Raw genomic sequence first — 19,917 nt, forward strand, 5'->3', positions numbered from 1 at the left:
TGGGGATGATAGGTCTCCCAAGATCACCCTTCTTGTCGGGTAGTGAATAATCTATCCACTTTTTCGTCGATGGCTCCGTGTAGTAGTAAGGTGCATTGTGAATATCAACAAGATTTGCAGTTTCTAGATCTTCCGGTTGCCTAGAATCTTACCTTTGTCAGACGGAGGAACAACAGCCGCCAGCTGAGCTATTTATGATTCTATCATTTTATTAAAGCTATGCTGGTTCTTAATGGCAGAAGCAAAGCTATCCATTCTATTACTTATATTTTCTAGAATTTTATCATTGATAGCTACCTTCTTAGATAATCCTTCCATGAGTCTAGATTGGCTAGCAATTAATTCTCTCAAGGGTGGTTGATTGAAGTTATTACAATTATTACCTTGAGGGTTATCTTGGTAGTTACTTTGGTAGTTTGGTCTCTATTGCTGGTTTCATCCTTGATTTTGTTGAGGACAATAGTAGTTGTTGACGAAGTTCACATCCTCATGGGTTTTAGAGCAGTTGTTCCCTGAATGCCCAGTGTTGCCATACACTTCACATGTCATGCGGGAATCATGAATGTGCATGATTTCTTTCTTCTCATTAGCTCAGTCTTCGAGCTTCTTCATTAGTAGGTCCATCTTGGCAGACAGCATGTCTACCTCCTTGAGTTGATGCATACCTCCACCTTTCTTCCGGATCTGAACATGTTCTTCATTCCAACCTTGGTGGGAGGCTATCTTCTCTACAAGAGCTATTGCAGCTGGAAGTGTGAGTGACAGGAAAGCACCTTTAGCAGCAACATCCATAGTCTCATGGGTACTATTGGTCAAGCACCTCCAGCAGCAACATCCATAGTCTCACGGGTACTGTCGGTCAACCCATGGTAGAAGGTCTACATGAGTAGCCAATTTTCCATCCCATGATGACGACATTCTGATATGTAATCTTGAAAGCGTTCCCATGCCTCAGGGACATATTCATCATGTTGTTGCTGAAAGCTTGAGATTCTCCCACACAGAGCATTGGTCTTGCCCATGGGAAAGAAGTTGGCTAGGAAGGCAATGGAGCAGTTATCCCATGTAGTATTTATATCTTTGTTGGCATAGAACCACTGCTTCGCCTTCCCCAAAAGTGAGAATAGGAAGAGGCGAAGTAGTATGGCATCCTTGGTTACTCCTTTGATGGTCAAAGTGCTACAGATCTTCAGGAAGTATTGGAGATGTGCACTCGCATCTTTATGTGCCTTTCCACAAAACTGGCTAGCTTGCACCATGTTGATGAGAGCTAGCTTGAGCTCAAATCCATTGTCTCCAACATTGACATTAGGTCTAGTACAGATGTTGGCAGTGGTTGGAGCAGAGAATTCACAAAGTCTTATCAGCCATGGCTTCAAATTCAGTTGTTAAGCTTCGCGTTATCTGATTGTCCTCCAATTCTAAAGCTGGGACATTCTTGAGTTTGGTTCTAATTCTCCTGATTAATGCTTCGAGATCTTCAACATAATTTGTTGGAAGGTTAAAACTGATCATACATTACCCTACATAAGATACACAAGTAGACAAAACAAGGGTAAGCCTGTTTGAGCAGAGGTCAGTGGTTTATCTCGATCACATCAATAAGCATAAGTTTATCAATACTTCCTTTGTCTAGCTACCTTCCCCAGCAACGGCGCTAGAAATGCTTGTTGGTATTTATTAACTTGTCACTTGTTTTAGTAGCCACCTATTAATTACCTACATCTTCTAACATTACTTTACTAGGTTGTCATCCCTAGTGATGGTGCCAGAGATGCTTGTTAGTACTACCTAGCATCACTACTAGAATGATACTAAGTAGTTCTTTATCATTTTATATGACTAGAAAGAATATAAAGATATATGAATGAAAAGGAATCTACAAGCGCATAGATAATTATACCATTGTAGCACTTTACCCAAGAGTATTTTAGATATCGTTATTTATATTTTACCATAGGGAAGGTCTAGCATGGACAAGTATTGATAACTTATACCATTGATGGAGAAATAAACCATAGCCAATATTCTACTCATAACAGGGGTAAGTCATTGGATAAGAGATATGAAAAGTATTGATCAATGATGATGATAAATCACTCAGAGTACTCCTTTTTATGGCATTAGCATGGTCAGGTAGAATATTAGAGGAATAATTCCTAAGTCATTCTTAATTACAAGTCAAAGCATACATTGATTAGTGCAATTACACCTAGTAATCATGGCTAAGATCATCTTTATATCTACACATAAGGGATATTACTAAGGAAGATTAAGAACAGAGATTGCCCTTCCTTCGTAACCACATTCTACGTGCTACCTATATCGGGGAGTGGACTATAAAGGACTCAACGGGAGTGTCACATCCATGATCTATCACATGGCCTGGAATATAGGGTGTATCCGCAGGTAAACAACGTATAAGCACCACGCTTACACAATGTCGACCACTCACCCTGTGTACTTTGGAGAGAGCGCTTTTGTGAACTTATGCATAAACATAATGATAAACTAGCTATACTAAGTATATAATTAAAGTAGACGATGAACATTATAACAAAGAACATGAATAAGATGAATACTAATATTGTCATAACAATTGTAGCAAGCATATAAAAATAATGGAGATATAAAAGAGAGGGGGTATAAGGATTATACCAAACCACGCTCTTGACATGATCGGGAATCCAAGCGAAGCCTACTTGCCTCCCTCTAGACCTAACCTAACTAGCTATGCCCTAGAATTGATGGAGCTTTAAGGACAATTAGGGTTTCTATCTCCTCAAATGACTTGATGCCTCAGGAGGTGGTAGGGGCTGGTATATATAGCCCAGAGCATCAAACATGAGCCCTTGGATCAAACTGACTTAAGGAACGACGTAGATGCAACCTAGGAGGTGGTGGAGAACCGACATTGCAATGTGGAGACCGATAGGTGGGCCTAAGGGCCAGGCGGCCTACAGGTGGGTCCAGCCTCTTTGCCTTGGCATGGTATCCTTTGGTGTCCTCTAGAACCTTCTAGTGTTCGTTTCACGGCGAATAAGCATAATTAAATCTAACATGTAGGTCCACCTTGACGGTTTTTTGGTTAAACCCTATAGAAAATACAGATTCATCAAAACTCATGAAATTTATTAGTTTAAACCCCTAGACCTTTGTTGGTGATCATATTTATGCCCTTATTCATGTTTCTTTGACGGTTTATAATAGTTGTTAACTACCGTCAACATAGCATATGACATGTTTGTGGGCTTGTGAACCTAGTGTTTGATCTAGAAAATGAGCTATAAGTGTTTAACTCAACATGGTGCATGATAACCCTTCTTTAGAGGTGTGAAGAATCTTGCCCTTGTTTCAAACCAGGTTAAATATCTTTTGCAAATGATCTAGATCGAACCAAATTAGGAAAATGATCATCACTTCACATGGTTTTACCCCAACCTATCTAAAATTTGAGGTCACCTTTTTGTGCTAATTGCTGTCAAAGGGGGAGAGAATTCACAAAGATAGTAAGAGATAGGGGGAGCAAGCAAATGAAATGACATTGAAAGGGGATCAATTAAAATTTGAGGCACACAAGTAGGGGGGAGCAAGCTCATAAACTTGTATGTTGCATTTGAATGTGCATTACATATGTTTGCTTGCATGGCACAAGTTCTAAATTCCTTATTCATGCTTGTGTGGTGCATGCTAGATTATAGAAAATGATTGATGCAATGAAAAACTAGCATACATAGGATGATAGTTAGATGTGCCTTGCATGTTTTACAAGTGGTACTAGAGCCTTGCTTATAGTGTTGATCTCATGAGGTATCTAGTGTTTGTGTTTTGCAAGAGCTATCTAACTAACCATGGTGCTAAGGATGGTGTTCAAACAGCAACTCCGATTGGTATCACGCTTCAAAGGTCGATTCTTTACACCTTAGCATCATTGGTAGTCATTACTCTCCCACACTTCCTATCTATGCATATGTGCAAGCCTTCAAATCCAAACTCTTAGCACATATATAGAGGGAGCTAATGCTACCAATTCAGGTTTATGAAACTTGTCCAAATCCTTTACACATGGTAAAATGCTTAGGCAAGCAACATGAATCCAAAATGATTTTAATTCATATCTTTGTGAAAGGTTGTCATCAATTACCAAAAAGGGGAAGATTAAAAGCCCTAGTTTAGTTTTGGATAATTGATGAAACCTAAGTGTACTAACCTTTGTCATTAAGTGATGAATATGAGCTAGGTTGGTACACACCAAGTGATGGAGCTAGATGATGGTCAAGGTGGTGGTGATGGCCAAATGAGATGATTAAGTGCTCTAACTTGGAAAAGAAAAAAACAAAATGGGCTCAAGGCAAAGGTATAAAACCTAAGGCCATTTTGTTTTGCTGGTCAAGACGCAATAGAGTTCATGATCGGGTTTAAGATAGATAATCGTACTATAAAGAGAGAAATCTTTAATTACAATGGTTATCTAGTGCCACTAAGTGTGAGTCCCATTTGCATATACATTGCGCTTAGTGATGTGGTAAGATGCGTGAGAAAAGCCTAGGAATTTTCTTTGTGAAAAGTTATCTCAAGTGCTAAATTTGGTTTGGTGCTTTTTGGGAAGAGATAGCACTTGTTTTGGGCATGTTGTGAAGTCTAACTAGAAATTCTTGCTCACAGTGCCAATTATTCCAGGCAGGGGCGCTATGTTGTTTGGTCATAATTAGCTAGAAATTTGGTTGCCCCAAACTAGAATTTCTAGTGTGAGAGTCCTCCCGCGCCAACGGTCAATGCACGTTTGCCTGAAAATTTTTCCTGCCCGAGTTGAATTTCTAGTTGAGCTCAGATCTACTTCACCCCAACGGTCTTATGCATGGGCTGAGGGGATTTAGGGTTGGAAAAGCCCCCTTTCTTCCTCCAACTTGCTCATTCTTCTTCTCCATTGTTCATTTTGAGTTCCCTAAAGGAAGAACAAGCTCTCTCCTCTCAACTCTCTCACTCCTAAGGATTTGTGCTCCATTCAAGTGAGAGATCGAGTTCTAGTGTTGATCATGAGAGCTTCAAGAGCATCTCCTCCCTCTTCTCTCCTTCTCCTAGCTTGGTGCTCATTCATGAGAGGTTGGGGAAACCCTAGTGTGTGCATTTGAGATTGCATTTGGTGGCACTAGGTGGTGATTGTGATTGTGGATTTTTTATTACTCTTGGTGATTGTTGTCACCTAGACGGTTGGTGATTTGTTGATTGGTGAGGGGATTTGGTGATTGTGTCCGCCCCCAATCAAGAATTGTATTTGTGAGGGGTTCTTGACCTTTTCCCCACGGGAGATCACAAAAGGTACTCTAGTGGATTGCTCGTGTCATTGAGCTACCTCACTAGTGGGTAGGTTCTTGCGGTGTCCATTTGTTGAATGAGGTTCGTGCAACACCTCTTAGCCACCGAATCACCAAGTGTTGGTCGACACAACGGGGACTAGCGTGCCGATAAGCATGTGAACCTTGGGAGAAAAATCTTGTGTCTCTTGTGTAATTGGAATTCTCTTAGTGATTGGTTGTCATCATATTGTGATTGGTTCATTCCTCGATATGGCGGTATAATCACCCTACTCACTTCATTACTTTCTTGCAAACTAGTTGTAACAAGCTCTTTAGTGTAGTTAGATTTGAGAGCTTGCTTGGTAGCTTAGTTTCATCTAGTGGAGCTCTTTAGTGTAGCCTTGTTGAGAGCTCTTAGTTAGTAGTGACTTAGCCTCTTGTGTGCCTAGAGATCATAGCAACTAAAATTATTAGGTAGGTGGCTTGCAACCCTTGTAGAGCTAGAGCAAAAGTGCATTTCGCCATTTAGGTTACTAATCTTGTGCTCTACTGTTATTGTAGAGATTTTTTATAGGCTATTCACCCCCTCTAGCCATTTTGGACCTTTCAGCTACGCACCCCAACTATAGACCCATGGCTCGCTGCGCCCCATCCCCTGGCGCCCAGGCTATGCCCCTAGGACTCTCAACATCTGAAACATAAAACACTTGGATGCAACATGCGACTGAAAGCAGATGAAATATTTGGAACATACAATTGCAACATGTGTGTAAAACATATGCAACATCCTAATAAACACTTACAAATTGCAACATAAAAACACTTATTCTAACATAAGATTAAAATAGATGTAACATTTTAAACATACTTTTGCAACATAGGTGTGAAACATGTGCAATATTAAAATAAAAACACTTGCAGCATTAGTCTAAAATAGATGAAATATTTTGAACAAACTCTTGCAACATGCTCCTAAAACACTTGCAACATGCCTCTGAAACACTTGCAAAATATGCAACATCCTGATCCACTTTTACAACATCCATACGAAACACCTACAACATACCTCTAAAATATCTGAACACATGAAACATAGATTTGCAACATATGGCAGGGGAGGCCAGGGCTAGTTGATTCCGGTCTCGGGGCGCGAGCACCACCAGCATGGGCCGCGGTCATGGGTGCCCTCGACTCAGCCAGGGACTGACCTGAGGAGAACGGCGGCACCATGAGCACCAGTAGAGGCGGGCGGCACGCCCGAAGGCGCGAGTGCGAGCGTCGTGGGTAGGCGTGCGGTGGGTTAACTGTAGGAGCAAGGAGTGAGAGGCGCGGGTGGGCTCGTGCAATGGGCAAGAGTAAGAAGCGAACAACATAGGGTGGAGTGCGTGCGGGGAGATGGATGTTGCGCCAAATGTGGAGTGAGCGGATGGATGACGTCGAAACGTGCGATGGGCGAGGAAGTGGGTAGGTATTTTTGAGAGAGAAAGGTGTGGGAGGTGTAAGGAGGAGGAGGCTGGCTTGGTGGGCCACGTAGGCCTAGGAAGCCATGTCTGATTGATGGACGCCTGCCCCTGAGCATTACCGCCATACTAATGCGCACGAATTGTGACAAGATGCCCTAGCCCGTGGATCGTGAAAGGATCGTATCCATCTAGAAATAGTCAACTTTGCCTCCCTCATCTATCACAAAAGTCTGCTTTTCCTCCCTTAACTAGAAAATCGGACATAACTCATCCTCCATCTTTTCAAATCGGGCATATGACCTCCCTGACGGTTTCTCTAGGTGGTTTTCTCTTTTTCTTTTTTATTTATTTTGGCAAAATATTTAAAAAATCATAGTAAATTATAGCAAAATCATAAAATGAAAATTTTAAATTTGTTAGACTCCACATGAGTAGATCTCCACATTAAACATATGATATGGTATGATAATAAAATTTTTGCTCTAGCTTTAGATCTATGCTTTTATGTGATTAATTCATACATGCAGTTTATGTGGTCCTATTATAGTGAAATTTTTATGGTGAACTAGTATGCTTGAGATGTAGTAAAAATTTCATATTTATTGGATCATATATGACTGAGTTATAGATTTATTAAGGTTTATGCTTATCTACATCTATATCTATGCCTAATAACACTAAAGAGGCAAAATTTCTGGCCTGTTTTTTCGTCCCGCCTTGCCGTCACTGGGTCGATCTTGAATACGGGCTCGGTCTCGCTGTGCAAACTGACACTAGGAGTGGGGAAGAGAATAGAAAGCAATACGGGGTTCCAGATGTAAATATGCTAGAGAGAAAGAAAAGGTGGAATGAGCTTAATAGTTTTTGAAATAGATCGGGGTTCCTGATGCAAAATGTCCAAATCCGAGTGGGCCTCTCCTGGTGGGCTTCTTTTTCGACCTATGCCGAATCCTTGCAGTTGGGCTGGCTTCATTGTGGGCTGGACCAAGCCCATGCAAGCCTTCTTTTTCTTTTCTTTTGTTTTTCTCCTTTTCTATAAAATAGAGATCTTGCAAAATCCACCAAAAATCATAGAAAAAGGAAAAATACCAAACCGATTTTGTTAGTTCCATAAAAATGTGATCTATACATAGATGTTATGAATCTTGTTAGGTTATGCTTTGGTGTGTTAAATCATCCTTGTGTTAAATCATCCCTGTATATGTTGCATGCATATAGGTTCGGCGATGACCGAGAATGTGCCAGAGGCAGACCCGGAATACGCGGAGGATGTCCTCATCATTGGTGTTCCCGAAGCCTTCACTAACTTTTTGTTTGTCCGATTCCTACCCAAGGCAAGCGCCGGTGCATAATCCCTATTTTTCAACACTTAATGTTTGTTTTCGCATTAAGTTTTGAGGACAAAGATTTACACCATCTGATGTAGTTTTGGTAAGAAACAAAACTTATTTTTATTAAAATATTAGTCAATGGTACAACTAATTATTTCGTGAACCGAAATCTTGGGTAGATTATTGTCTAATAAAATCTAAACAAATGCATTTATGTAATTTCTGACAAGGCCTCCCATGTGAAAAATCAAGAGACATCTCCCATCATAATCTTTGGCGGACAGACCAATCCTAACACATCGACAAAAAAGTTACGGATGTTGATATGATGCGTAAAAAAGCTACAAAGGTCGATATTGAATCATAGAAACATATCGGTAGTATGAAAAAAGCTACATAGTTATGATATATTTATATCTAAATAATTATGCGCTTTGCAATAGAAGGAAAAATATACCAAGGTGTATTTTTATTCGATACAGGTTTAATAGGACATTATTATTTATTGTCAGCATTAACTTATACGGATGTGACGGTCATCATAAAATAAATTATAAAAGCATAAAACATAAGTAGATATGTATCATTCACGTTATTGTTTTGCATGAATGTTTAGTAGTTTTTTTTTCTTCCGTTGCAACGCACGGGCATATTTGCTAGTTAAATAGTTAGAAGTGTGTAAAATTTGAAAATGTGTGTTCTCTGTGTAAGTTTTTAAACACTTAACATAATCATGTTGGCATAACGAAAATTACTCAGTCATACATCTATTCAAAAATGTGTTTAATAATCATAATCATGTCGTCACAGATAACATAATCATGTTTTTAAACACTTAACATAATCAAGCTGACTGCCGACGCTCCTTCTAAAAAAAAGCTGACTGCTCTCCCCTGCCGCGGCCCGTGATTTGAAGCTCGATCTGGACCGCACTACAACTAGGATTCATCTCGATACAGCCCAACTAGCCCATTCACCATTCCTCTCAACCATTTCGCCGCTATTCGAATTCGAAAGGCGGCGGCGTCCCTACCTTCGCCGGATTCCGCCACCGATGGATCCCGCGGCGCCGGGGAGGTTCGACAAGCTCCAGAGCTCGTTCAAGCTCACCGTCCAGTGCCTCCTCACAGCCTGCTCCCGCGAGGTTGGTTGGTTTCGTTCGCTGGCTCGCCCCCCCTACTCCCCTTCCTCAACTCCCGTTTCCTCCCCCCTGGCGACGCTGGTCTCGCTAGGGTTTGAGCCAGCGGAAGAGCACATATCCTGGGCGGGGATTCGATTTCCCAGTTGGTCGTGCTACAGAAATGTGGGATCAGCATTCGATTGACTCGTGCTCTTGAGCGTTTCAGGTTGTCAATGAGGCTTTCTCGTCGTTCACCGATGCCGAGAAGGAGCGTCTGCACCGAATGCTCACCCTCGTGAGTGTCCTGATCTATGCCCTGTCCAATAGTTACGATGTGCAATGAACTTGTAAATTATTTCATCCTTGCGATACCTACTAATTTGAATGCCGCGCAAAGTTCAGTTCTATTTTTTTTGCGGTCAAAAGTTCAGTTCTGCATCCGGCTAGTGTGAGTGTCTGTGTGTGACTCATGTAGATTAATCCATTTTTGTGTTTTTTTTCAGGTGATGAAGAATACGCATGCCAACATAATGGTACAGTTTTTTGTTCCTGAAGGGTCCAATTCCTGAATAATATCAGTTTAGCATTCAGATTTTGTTCAAACACATGCCATTCTACCATTGATTTCTTAACTACACCTCCCTTTTGTAGTGGCATTACATTCCTAGCTTACTACTTTACTAGCAACGAGGACATTCCGTGGATTAGAAACAAAGCCTGTGCTAAGGGTTATGTTATTATACAATGCCTTTCTGCCTGTCTCTCACTATGTTTTCTGCTGCCTCACTTGCACGGTTTACCACTTGTATCTAATATAGAAGCATGCATTCTTAAATTACAAAACTGATATCGCTTCTGTTCTGTTTGCCAAGCCTGATGCAGTTAGTTTATATTTATCTTCCTTCCTTTGCATGTGCGAGCATTGTATTGAACCCAATATGTTATAATTTGTTTTCTCTTCTTATTGCAGGATGAGTTTAACGACTTCTGCCAAGAAACACAGGTAACTTTGAAATCAGTATTTTCCCAAACACGTTGACAGATTTTCATCACAGTTGTGGATTTTCAACAAAGTATGTTTCTGATTAATTAACAGTTCAACTCAGTGAGACATATTACAATTTAGATATTGTTTATATTCATATTTATTCATATTTATAGTTGTAGCAGCACTATAAATATAAAAGGAGCTCTTACGTCTTACCCACCAAATACTATGGGAATTCTTTTAAATTCAATGGGTTGGACTGGTTGCGATTTGGTTGTACTTCACCACAAAGTATATGAGGGTATCATTCATGAAGGGGGTGAAACTGTACTATATGTTGTTAAATCCGTAATTTAAATGTATCTTATCCTCTGCGTCTACTGCTATAACGACAAATGTTACCATTTAGAAGTTCAGCCTTCAGCAACTGGTTTTGTCAATCAAGTAATCAGCAAGTAGAGGCTGCACATCACTTAATAGGCTTAGCCTGTGTAGTTAATAAGCCCTGCTTCCTAAGCACTTCCTAGATAACTATGCTAGTTAATTACAGTCATTAAAGACCTTGGGCAGCCCAAGAGGTGTGTACGGCTGCCAAGGCACCTATCTGATTAGCTATGCTCTAGTGAGCTGTTTGTAATCAATGCAATGTCTATCTATATATATGATCAAGGAGACGGCCTGGGGTTAGTGGCTTTTCAGGCTAATCAAGTCTGTGTTACCTCCAACATTTGGTATCAGAGCACTAGGTTAGACACCAGAGAGCCACGAGGCCAACTCCTCACCTTCTCCACCCCATGTCGACCTCTGCTGAGCGCGCTGCCAGGCTCAAGGCCAAGGGAACCGGCGATGGAGAGCTGGGCGACTCCTCCGGCCGTGTCGCGCGCTTGAAGGCTGCAGAGGAAGCAGCAGCGCTGGCAGTCCAGGCAGCAAAGCAGGCGGCGGCTGCTGCAGAGGCGGCAGCAAGGACGGCGCAGGAGCTGCGGGCCGAAATTGCTGCTGAGAAGGGAGAAGAAGAGGATGCAGAGGAGGAGGAAGAGGAGGCGGAGAGCAGGAATCGGGGGCTGCGGACTCCGTCGCGAGACAGGAGGCGCTCGTAGTCACCACTGCGGGACCGGAGGCGCGGCCGCGGCGGCGGTCGCTACGAATCACCGCACGGCAGAGTGGTGTACCGCGACTCCGGTAGCAGCACATCGTGGCCGATGCTGGACAAGTCGAACTACTACGAGTGGAGTCAGACCATGAAGCTGAGGATGCAGGCGCGCGATCTCTGGGACGCCATCGAGGGCGGCCCTGTCCAGTTTCGCGATGACAGGCGTGCACTGGAGGTGATTGTCGGGGCCGTGCCCAAGGAGATGGGCATCCCACTCCTCGACAAGGCTACGGCGAAGGAGGCGTGGGACGCCATCGCTGCGACTCGCATCGGCGTGGACCGGGTCCGTCGAGCAACGCTGCAGCGCCTACGCCGCGATTGGGAGAACATCGGCGTCAACCCCGGCGAGCAAGTGGAGGATTTCGCCCTGCGTCTGTCAACTCTGCACCAGCAGCTTGTCATTCATGGTGACAAGGACATCACTGAGGAGCGTGTGGTGGAGAAGTTTCTGCGCACGGTGCCAGCCAAGTACGCGCAGATTGTTGTCGCCATTGAGCAGTTCCTCGACTTTGAGGCGCTCACTCTTGAGGAGGTGACTGGAAGGCTCAAGGCGGTGGATAATCGCGAGGAACAAGCGCTGACCGAGCCGGTGGCCATCAACGGCAAGCTGCTGTACACCGAGGAGCAGTGGAGAGCGCGCTGGAGGAAGGAGAAGAAGGGAGATGATGCCAGTGGTTCTGGTTTCAGGAACCAGCGCGGTGGCGGTGGACGTAGCCGCGGTGGTGGACGAGGACGAGGCAGAGGCGGTGGACGTGGTGGCGGACGAGGAGATGGCAATGTTGCTGGCCGCGTCGGCCCCAACACCTGCCTCAACTGCAACCAGGAGGGTCACTGGGCACGTGAGTGTCCCCAGCCGCGCCGTGAAGATGCAGAGCGCGGCGGTGGAGGTGGAAACCGTGCTGGCCGCGGCGGTGGCAATCGTGGTGGAGGTCGTGGCGGCGGAAATCAGGCTAGGCAGCGTGGCGGGAACCAAGGAAGGCATGAGGCGCGCGCCCAGTACGCCGAGTGCGATGAAGATGGCGCTCTGTTTCTGGCACATGGCTTCATTAGCCTGGAACAGAGCACGCTGGTGCACAGCTACACGGCGCAGCACGTCGAGTTCTCCGAGCCACGTGCTCGCGCCTATCTCGGCGTGGACGAAGAAGAGGTGGACAGCGGCTGGTACCTGGACTCCGGCGCGACGCATCACATGACCGGGCGCCAAGAGTTCTTTGCTGATCTGAACACTGGCGTTCGAGGAACGGTCCGGTTCGGGGACGCGTCGAAGGTAGAGATCAAGGGCGTCGGGTCTATTGTTTTCCAAGCCAAGACCGGTGAGCAGAGGGTTCTTCATGGCGTCTACTTTATTCCGGCGCTGAAGAACTCTATCCTAAGTCTGGGACAGCTTGATGAAGGAGGGTCCAAGGTTGTGATTGACGATGGCGTGCTTCGCATTTGGGACAAGAGCCGCCGTCTGCTCGCCAAGGTACACAGAGGGAAGAATAGGTTGTATATTCTGCATCTTGAGGCTGCACAACCTCTCTGTCTCGCGGCACGCAAGGATGAAGAGGCGTGGCAGTGGCACGAGCGTTTCGGCCATCTGCACTTCGACGCACTCCGGCGACTCAGCAAGGAGGAGATGGCGCGCGGGATGCCGGTGGTTGACCATGTTGAGCAGGTGTGTGACACCTGCGTTACCACCAAGCAGAGGCGGCGTTCTTTTCCGGCTGCAGCAGCATACCGTGCCCAGAATCAGCTTGAGCTGGTGCACGGTGACCTGTGCGGTCCGGTCACGCCAGCGACACCGGCGGGCAACCGTTATATCTTGCTGCTCGTCGATGACGCCACCCGCTTTATGTGGGCTGTGTTGCTGCCATCCAAGGACGCAGCAGCAGAAGCAATTAAGAAGGTCAAGGTGGCAGCAGAGGTGGAAAGCGGGCGCAAGTTGAAGGTCCTGCGCACCGACAATGGCGGCGAATTCACCGTCGCGGAGTTTACTGCATACTGCGCTGATGAAGGTATTAAACGGCATTTCAGTGCCCCTTATTCACCGCAACAGAACGGTGTTGTTGAGCGCAGGAACCAAACAGTGGTGGCCATGGCACGAGCTTTGCTCAAGCAACGCCAGATGCCCTCTCGGTTTTGGGGGGAGGCTGTGATGACGGCTGTGCACATTCTGAATCGATCCCCGACGAAGGCGCTGAAGAATGCCACTCCTTATGAGGCGTGGCACGGCCGGGCACCAACAGTCGGCCACCTCAAGGTCTTTGGCTGTGTGGCTTATACCCGGCGGCTTACTCAGCTTCGCAAGCTCGATGACCGCGGCGAGGCTGGCGTGTTTATCGGCTATGCGGAAGGGGCCAAGGCATACCGTATCTATGATCCAGTGTCCCAGCGCGTGCGTGTTAGCCGCGATGTGGTGTTCGACGAAGGCCGCGGCTGGGACTGGGCATCACCGGCAGCAGGCACACCAGAAGCAGCGAGCAGTGAGTTTACTGTTGAATTCCCATGGGCGGAGGAACTCCCTGAAGCAGGAAGTTCAGCGTCGCCTTCACTATCTCCTCCGCCACATCCTGCATCGCCTGGTTTCTCCCCGGTGAATGCAGGAGAGCCTGCAGCGGAAGCAGAGGAGCCCGCAGCGGAGGCAGAGGCGCCTGCGTCGCCCAGAACACCTACACCAGCTCCAGCAAGTCCTCAGGTTGAGCATGTGACCCCCCTGGAGGATGATGATGAAAGGGTGGATGCCTGCCACGACGATGAAGAACTCCGCTATCGGAAGATTCATGACATTATTGGTGATCAGCCAACCCCTCCGCCGGCGCAGCGGCTGTTTGCAGAACTGAATCTCACCCATTCTGGTGAGCCTACAAGCTATGAAGAAGCCAAAGATGATCCAGATTGGCAAGCAGCGATGAAGGAGGAGCTGAGATCAGTAGAGCGGAATGGGACTTGGGAACTTGTTTCTCCCCGTCCTGGTCACCGTCCAATTTCACTGAAATGGGTGTTTAAGCTGAAGAAGGATGAACATGGAGCTGTAATTAGGCACAAGGCAAGACTTGTGGCCCGTGGTTTTGTGCAGCAGGAAGGAGTTGATTATGAAGATGCTTTTGCACCAGTTGCAAGGATGGAATCAGTGCGTGTTTTGCTTGCCCTAGCAGCACAAGAGGGATGGGCAGTACATCACATGGATGTGAAGTTTGCATTTTTGAATGGAGAACTCCAGGAGGAGGTTTATGTTACACAGCCTCCAGGTTTTGTAGTATCAGGAGAGGAGAAGAAAGTGTACAGGCTGCACAAGGCTCTGTATGGCCTAAGACAGGCTCCTCGGGCATGGAATGCCAAGCTTGACTTGACTCTCAAGCAGATGGGTTTTGAGCAGAATGTGTATGAAGCTGCTATGTACAGGAAGGGACCAGGTGACTCCCTACTGGTAATTAGAGTCTATGTTGATGATTTGATCATCACAGGAGTCAATCAGCAGAAGATTGAAGCTTTCAAGGCAAAGATGAAGCAAACCTTTGAAATGAGTGATTTGGGTCTTCTGTCTTTCTATCTGGGAGTTGAGGTGAGACAATCAGAGGGGAGCATCACTCTGAAGCAAACCCATTATGCTAAGAAGATACTTGAGCTTGGTGGTATGGCAGGTTGTAATCCAGCCACCACACCCATGGAAGAAAGGTTGAAATTGAGCAAGGAAAGCACAGCAAAGGAAGTAAATCCAACTCAGTACAGAAGACTGGTTGGCAGCTTGAGATACCTAGTGCACACAAGACCAGATTTGGCTTTTGCTGTAGGGTATGTTAGCAGATTTCTGGAGAAGCCAACAACTGAACATCTTCAGGCTGTGAAGAGGATCTTGAGATACCTGGCTGGTACTCTAGATCATGGGCTCTGCTACACCAGAACAACAGGCAAAGCAAGGTTTGTGGGTTACAGTGATTCAGATTTGGCTGGAGATGTTGATTCAAGCAAAAGCACAACTGGATGTTTGTTCTTCCTTGGAACCAGCCTGGTCAGCTGGCAGTCTGTCAAACAGAGAGTTGTTGCTCTGTCTAGCTGTGAGGCTGAATATGTGGCGATGACAACAGCTGCAACCCAAGCTTTGTGGTTGTCAAGACTGTTTGCAGATTTGTTGGGAAGAAAAGTTGAGGTGGTGGAACTCAGAGTAGACAATAAGTCTGCTCTGGCTTTGGCAAAGAATCCTGTTTTCCATGACAGGAGCAAGCATATTAGAATCAAGCATCATTTCATCATAGATTGTGTGGAAGAAGGTAGCATCAAGACAGAGTTCATTCCCACTGCAGATCAGCTCGCTAATATACTGACTAAAGCCTTGGGCAAAACCAAGCTGGAAGAGATGAGGAGCAGGATTGGGATCAAGGAGATCAAGATTAGTTGAAGCAGGTCTTAGGGGGAGAAATGTAGTTAATAAGCCCTGCTTCCTAAGCACTTCCTAGATAACTATGCTAGTTAATTACAGTCATTAAAGACCTTGGGCAGCCCAAGAGGTGTGTACGACTGCCAAGGCACCTATCTGATTAGCTATGCTCTAGTGAGCTGTTTGTAATCAATGCAATGTCTATCTATATATATAATCAAGGAGACGGCCTGGGGTTAGTGGCTTTTCAGGCTAATCAAGTCTGTGTTACCTCCAACAGCCTGTGCCCCTCCATTCCTTTGTATTTTCTTGTCTTTCTAAGAAAAGACTCTGACCAGGGGGGAGACATTCCCCAGATTTTGCCCTTAAGAAGTTTGTGCAGACCTTTGAACCCAGACAGGTAACGGGGGGTTTCATCAACCCTTGAACTTCAACAGTCTTACCAGTGCTACCCTCCATTTTTTTGTCTTCTTGTCTCTTAATTTCTTTCATATGTTTGTAGGCACTATTTATAAGAGCTGCTCCATCTTAGATCTGGAGTTTTTGTGCTTAAATCAAGAATCTTAAGACAGTTTTTGTCTATAATAGAAGGAAAACAGCTCAAACAAACAACTCAGGAGATTTTTGGACCTGGAGCTCTGCTAAACCGTTACTCCTTTTTTCAGGGTTCTTGCTCTTAATTGCCTTAGCAAGCTAGCGTATAACAACCATTCTTCTGATTTAACAGAGAAACACATGTAGTAGAATGATTTCTCATCAATATAAAGCAGTATGGATGTGCACTTGGTGTTTTCTGGTTTCTGACAGACCGGGCATGAAAGTGAATGGGTTATTGGGTTTTGAATTGTGTCTGGGACGACAGTAGAGATGAACATTATATGGAGAAAATGAGGCAGACAATTTTAACGTGACTTTGACCATGGGCTGCTAGTTAATATCCATCAATTCACAATGATATTGTTTCAGGAAAACTTGAGCATTAGTGCCACCTTGAATTAAAACAAAATTTTTATTATCTCTAGAAAACAAGTAATTAAGTTTTAACAGTTTAACATATCCCTGGTATACTAAGGGCCACTTTATGTAATACTCCTTTGCGCTTTTGTAGTGCTTGGTAGAAGGTACTACGTTTTCTCAGGTGTAACAACATCATTTCATTATTTTAGGTGGCTGCCGCCCTTGACAAGATAGATGACTTTGTTGAATTGCAAAATCTGGATGCATTATCTTCAGAGAAGTAAGTGATTTATGCTTTACCTTGAAGTCTACCCCCTCTCTCTCTCTCTTTTTTTTTTGAAATTTCAGGGCTTTGAATACTAGGCTGCGATGGTTATGATGCATCCAATGCCCACGCTTTTATGTTTGAGAACTAGTATATAAGTACATCAAGATATTCCTTTGGTGAAATTTAGCATAGCCTTTTCTTCACTTGTTTCTGTTTTAAGTTACCCAATATAGTTCATTTGATTGCAGGACTACTGTTGAAGAAATCAAAGAAAAGGTCTCAAGAGCAAAGAAGCATGAAATTGAACATTTGACGGGTTTACTGAAAAAGGTATTGAATCGGTTTTGCAGACTATGGGTGTGGCAAACTTAGGCTTAGGCGGCCTTGATTCACGGCCAGTTGAACCATGTGTACATCCCGCAATGTGGCTGTAGGGAAAACTGGAGAGCGATACATGCGGGTGTTTGGGTATGCATGAGTGTGACAGTCCTACATAAATGAATGCAAATCTGAATAATGAGAGTCGAATTTATTAGTTGCATGACATTGTCCTAAAATATGTGAGCCCTTTGGGTGGGCATGTAATCGTCTAGAGGTGTTGTGTTTACTCGGTAAATTGAATAACTATAGTTCTCTCTTGCTCCAAGAATTGCTAACCCAACTTAACATGTCCTATGTAGTGTTAATAACTGTTACTTGAATTTGCAGTAGATTAGTACAGCTTAGGGTGTGTCTGTGCAGCAGCTAGTCTCCTTCATGATGCACCAAGGCTTTATATGAGCTCATTGATCTAGGGAGTCAATTTGGTTAAAATTGTATGGTTGCACACTATATGAGAAAGATGCTTGTATGTAGGAAATGTGTTTAATAATGACTTCTCTGGGTGTTTGCATTATGATAATGAAGTCTGAATAAATTCTGAGAAAAAATGATAACTTAGTGGTTGGCATAAATCCATAGGCATAAATTTCTAAACCAGTCCCTTAAGATAATTAGAAAGATGTAGGGTGGTATTTTGCAGGCTTTCCAGATTGTTAAAGAACATGAGTTTTTGTGGTCTGAAGCTCCCACTATGAATGATCTAATTGTCTGTACAGTTTTGCCATCTTAAAAGTTCAGTCCTCTTACTAGCATGAATCCAGAGTTATAAATCCCCTTATGAAGTTCCCTGGTCCTTAAGCATGTTGGGTGGAGTGACGGTGTTGACTTTAAGGATAGCCAATGATTCTATTAAAATGTACTCTTCATGTTTACTGTGCACGAGAGGATAAGTTGAGGATTTGTTAAAGTTAGGCAAACTACACCTTAGTTACCTGTGTTAGTATATACTTTAATAGTTTAATTTTCTAACATAACTAAATAGGTCTCTGTCATTGGTTTTCAGTTAGAGCTTAGAGGAAAGAGTTTAAGCCTTATATAATCAATATGTTTTTCCTTTAAAATGATTTATGAGCCTGTTCTTATGCTGATGATCAATATGTGGCCTTACTCAACCCTCAAGTGTTCCATTAATAGTGAATTAATCTTTGATTTCATAGGTTCTTCAGTTAACCTTGTGTTCATAACCTCTGTCTTCTGCAAAAGAGAATACTTGCAAAAAGGTTAGGTTGACATGTGGGGGTTAAGTTAAACACATGCCAATTAATCTAGTAATGGGAATAGAATAACCCCCTTCAGTCCATACATATTGGGAGGGATTAAGGGGGGAAATTAATTTATTTTCCACTTCAATCCACATGTATTGGTATGGAGGGATTGGTTCTATCCAAACAAGTCCTTAGTTTATTATCAAAGCTGGGTCTTTTATGCCCTACCATTGATAAGAAAGATCACTCTTAGTTGATACGACAAGGTAGTCATTTTTCTCACAAGAACATAGGATGAATGTGAGGCTATCACACATTCACACTCTTGAGTTGCAAGCATATTGATTAGTATCACATTGAGGTTTGAGCCTTTATGGACATTTGTTGAAGCTAGGAGATATCTTCCTTATGTGAATATGCATATCAGCATGGTTCTGTAACTTAGTATTGTTTTAGAAGAAATTTAAAACCTTTTTGGTTCATTTCGCTACAAGTCAAATGGCAAGATGACTGCTGTTAGACTTATATTATTTGCATAGGGAAGCTATCCCTGCATATCAATTTTCATTGATAAAAAATGTTACAAGATGTGATCAGATGTAGTATCTTTGTGCTAAGTAAGTCTGTCTGGGTAAAGGTATTAAACACTGTTAGTAAGTTGTTTGGGTAAAGATATTAAATACTGTTCGTAAGTTGTTTCCTGTTCACAAAAACATAGGTTGAAGAAAGTAACAATGTCATGAAAGCTCGAATTGAACTCCTGAAGTTAGGGGAGGATTCAACTGCTGCAAGAGATGTCCTCAATAAGGTTTGCTGGCCCCCCAACCCACCCACCCTCCAAATTGTACCATCTGTTTTATCTATTACTCGTCTCAGTTTGATTGGATCTCTTGGATGTTTTCTTACAGGTGACGCAGTGGAACTGCAGGTTCACTGGCGCTCTGCGCTCCTGAACAACAATAACCTTTGAATATGTGTCATGACGATTCACTGGCGTCAAAGGACATCTTTGTATAGGGGTGTGTTAGATGTTGGATTGGATGACATGTCAATATGTGATTCATGCATCAGCTTGAATGTTCTTCTGTGATGATTAAGAATTGCTTGTGAATGTTATGTATCGTGCAATAAACACATCGTCCGTACTCTGGATATATTTCTTACATCCATGAAGTAATCCCAACCTTCCTGCAGTGCTTTTTTTATCTCCGACATGTTCCAGTATCATTTTGGTTACTTATTAACTGCAATGGCCCTGTTTGGATCCATGGGTTAGAGCTAGTTTGGGCTAGTTGAAGCTCAACTAGCACTAAAGTAGCCAAACAGGAGGGCTAGAGTGGGTTATTTGCAACTAGCCCACCCTAAAAAACTATTCCCTCAAAGAGGTAATTATTTAGGCT

At 43.8% G+C, this 19,917-nt stretch overlaps 1 protein-coding gene and 1 non-coding gene across 2 annotated transcripts; both read left to right on the top strand.

Annotated features, from left to right (window-relative positions):
* The first annotated feature begins 900 nt into the window (after positions 1 to 900).
* Positions 901 to 1,009, top strand: LOC136478672 (small nucleolar RNA R71). The gene has a single exon (XR_010764390.1). It is a non-coding gene; the product is annotated as a small nucleolar RNA R71 (small nucleolar RNA).
* Positions 1,010 to 9,058: 8,049 nt separating this feature from the next.
* On the top strand, positions 9,059 to 19,704 carry LOC136472213 (uncharacterized). Its single transcript, XM_066469945.1, has 8 exons — positions 9,059 to 9,235; positions 9,438 to 9,506; positions 9,715 to 9,744; positions 10,182 to 10,214; positions 16,873 to 16,943; positions 17,180 to 17,261; positions 19,236 to 19,325; positions 19,426 to 19,704. The coding sequence occupies exons 1-8, from the start codon at positions 9,146 to 9,148 to the stop codon at positions 19,468 to 19,470; spliced, it is 510 nt and encodes a 169-aa protein (XP_066326042.1). The 5' UTR covers positions 9,059 to 9,145; the 3' UTR covers positions 19,471 to 19,704.
* The last annotated feature ends 213 nt before the right edge of the window (positions 19,705 to 19,917 follow it).

Source organism: Miscanthus floridulus, chromosome 8 (assembly GCF_019320115.1).
Source record: "Miscanthus floridulus cultivar M001 chromosome 8, ASM1932011v1, whole genome shotgun sequence".
In the NCBI taxonomy this organism is placed as follows: domain Eukaryota; kingdom Viridiplantae; phylum Streptophyta; class Magnoliopsida; order Poales; family Poaceae; genus Miscanthus; species Miscanthus floridulus.

Bases quoted from the DNA above. Each gene is read 5' to 3' on its own strand.
- LOC136472213 (XM_066469945.1), top strand. From the start codon at position 9,146: ATGGATCCCGCGGCGCCGGGGAGGTTCGACAAGCTCCAGAGCTCGTTC. The intron at 9,236-9,437 runs GTTGGTTGGTTT...TGAGCGTTTCAG, and splicing joins TCACAGCCTGCTCCCGCGAG to GTTGTCAATGAGGCTTTCTC. The intron at 17,262-19,235 runs GTATTGAATCGG...ACAAAAACATAG, and splicing joins TGACGGGTTTACTGAAAAAG to GTTGAAGAAAGTAACAATGT.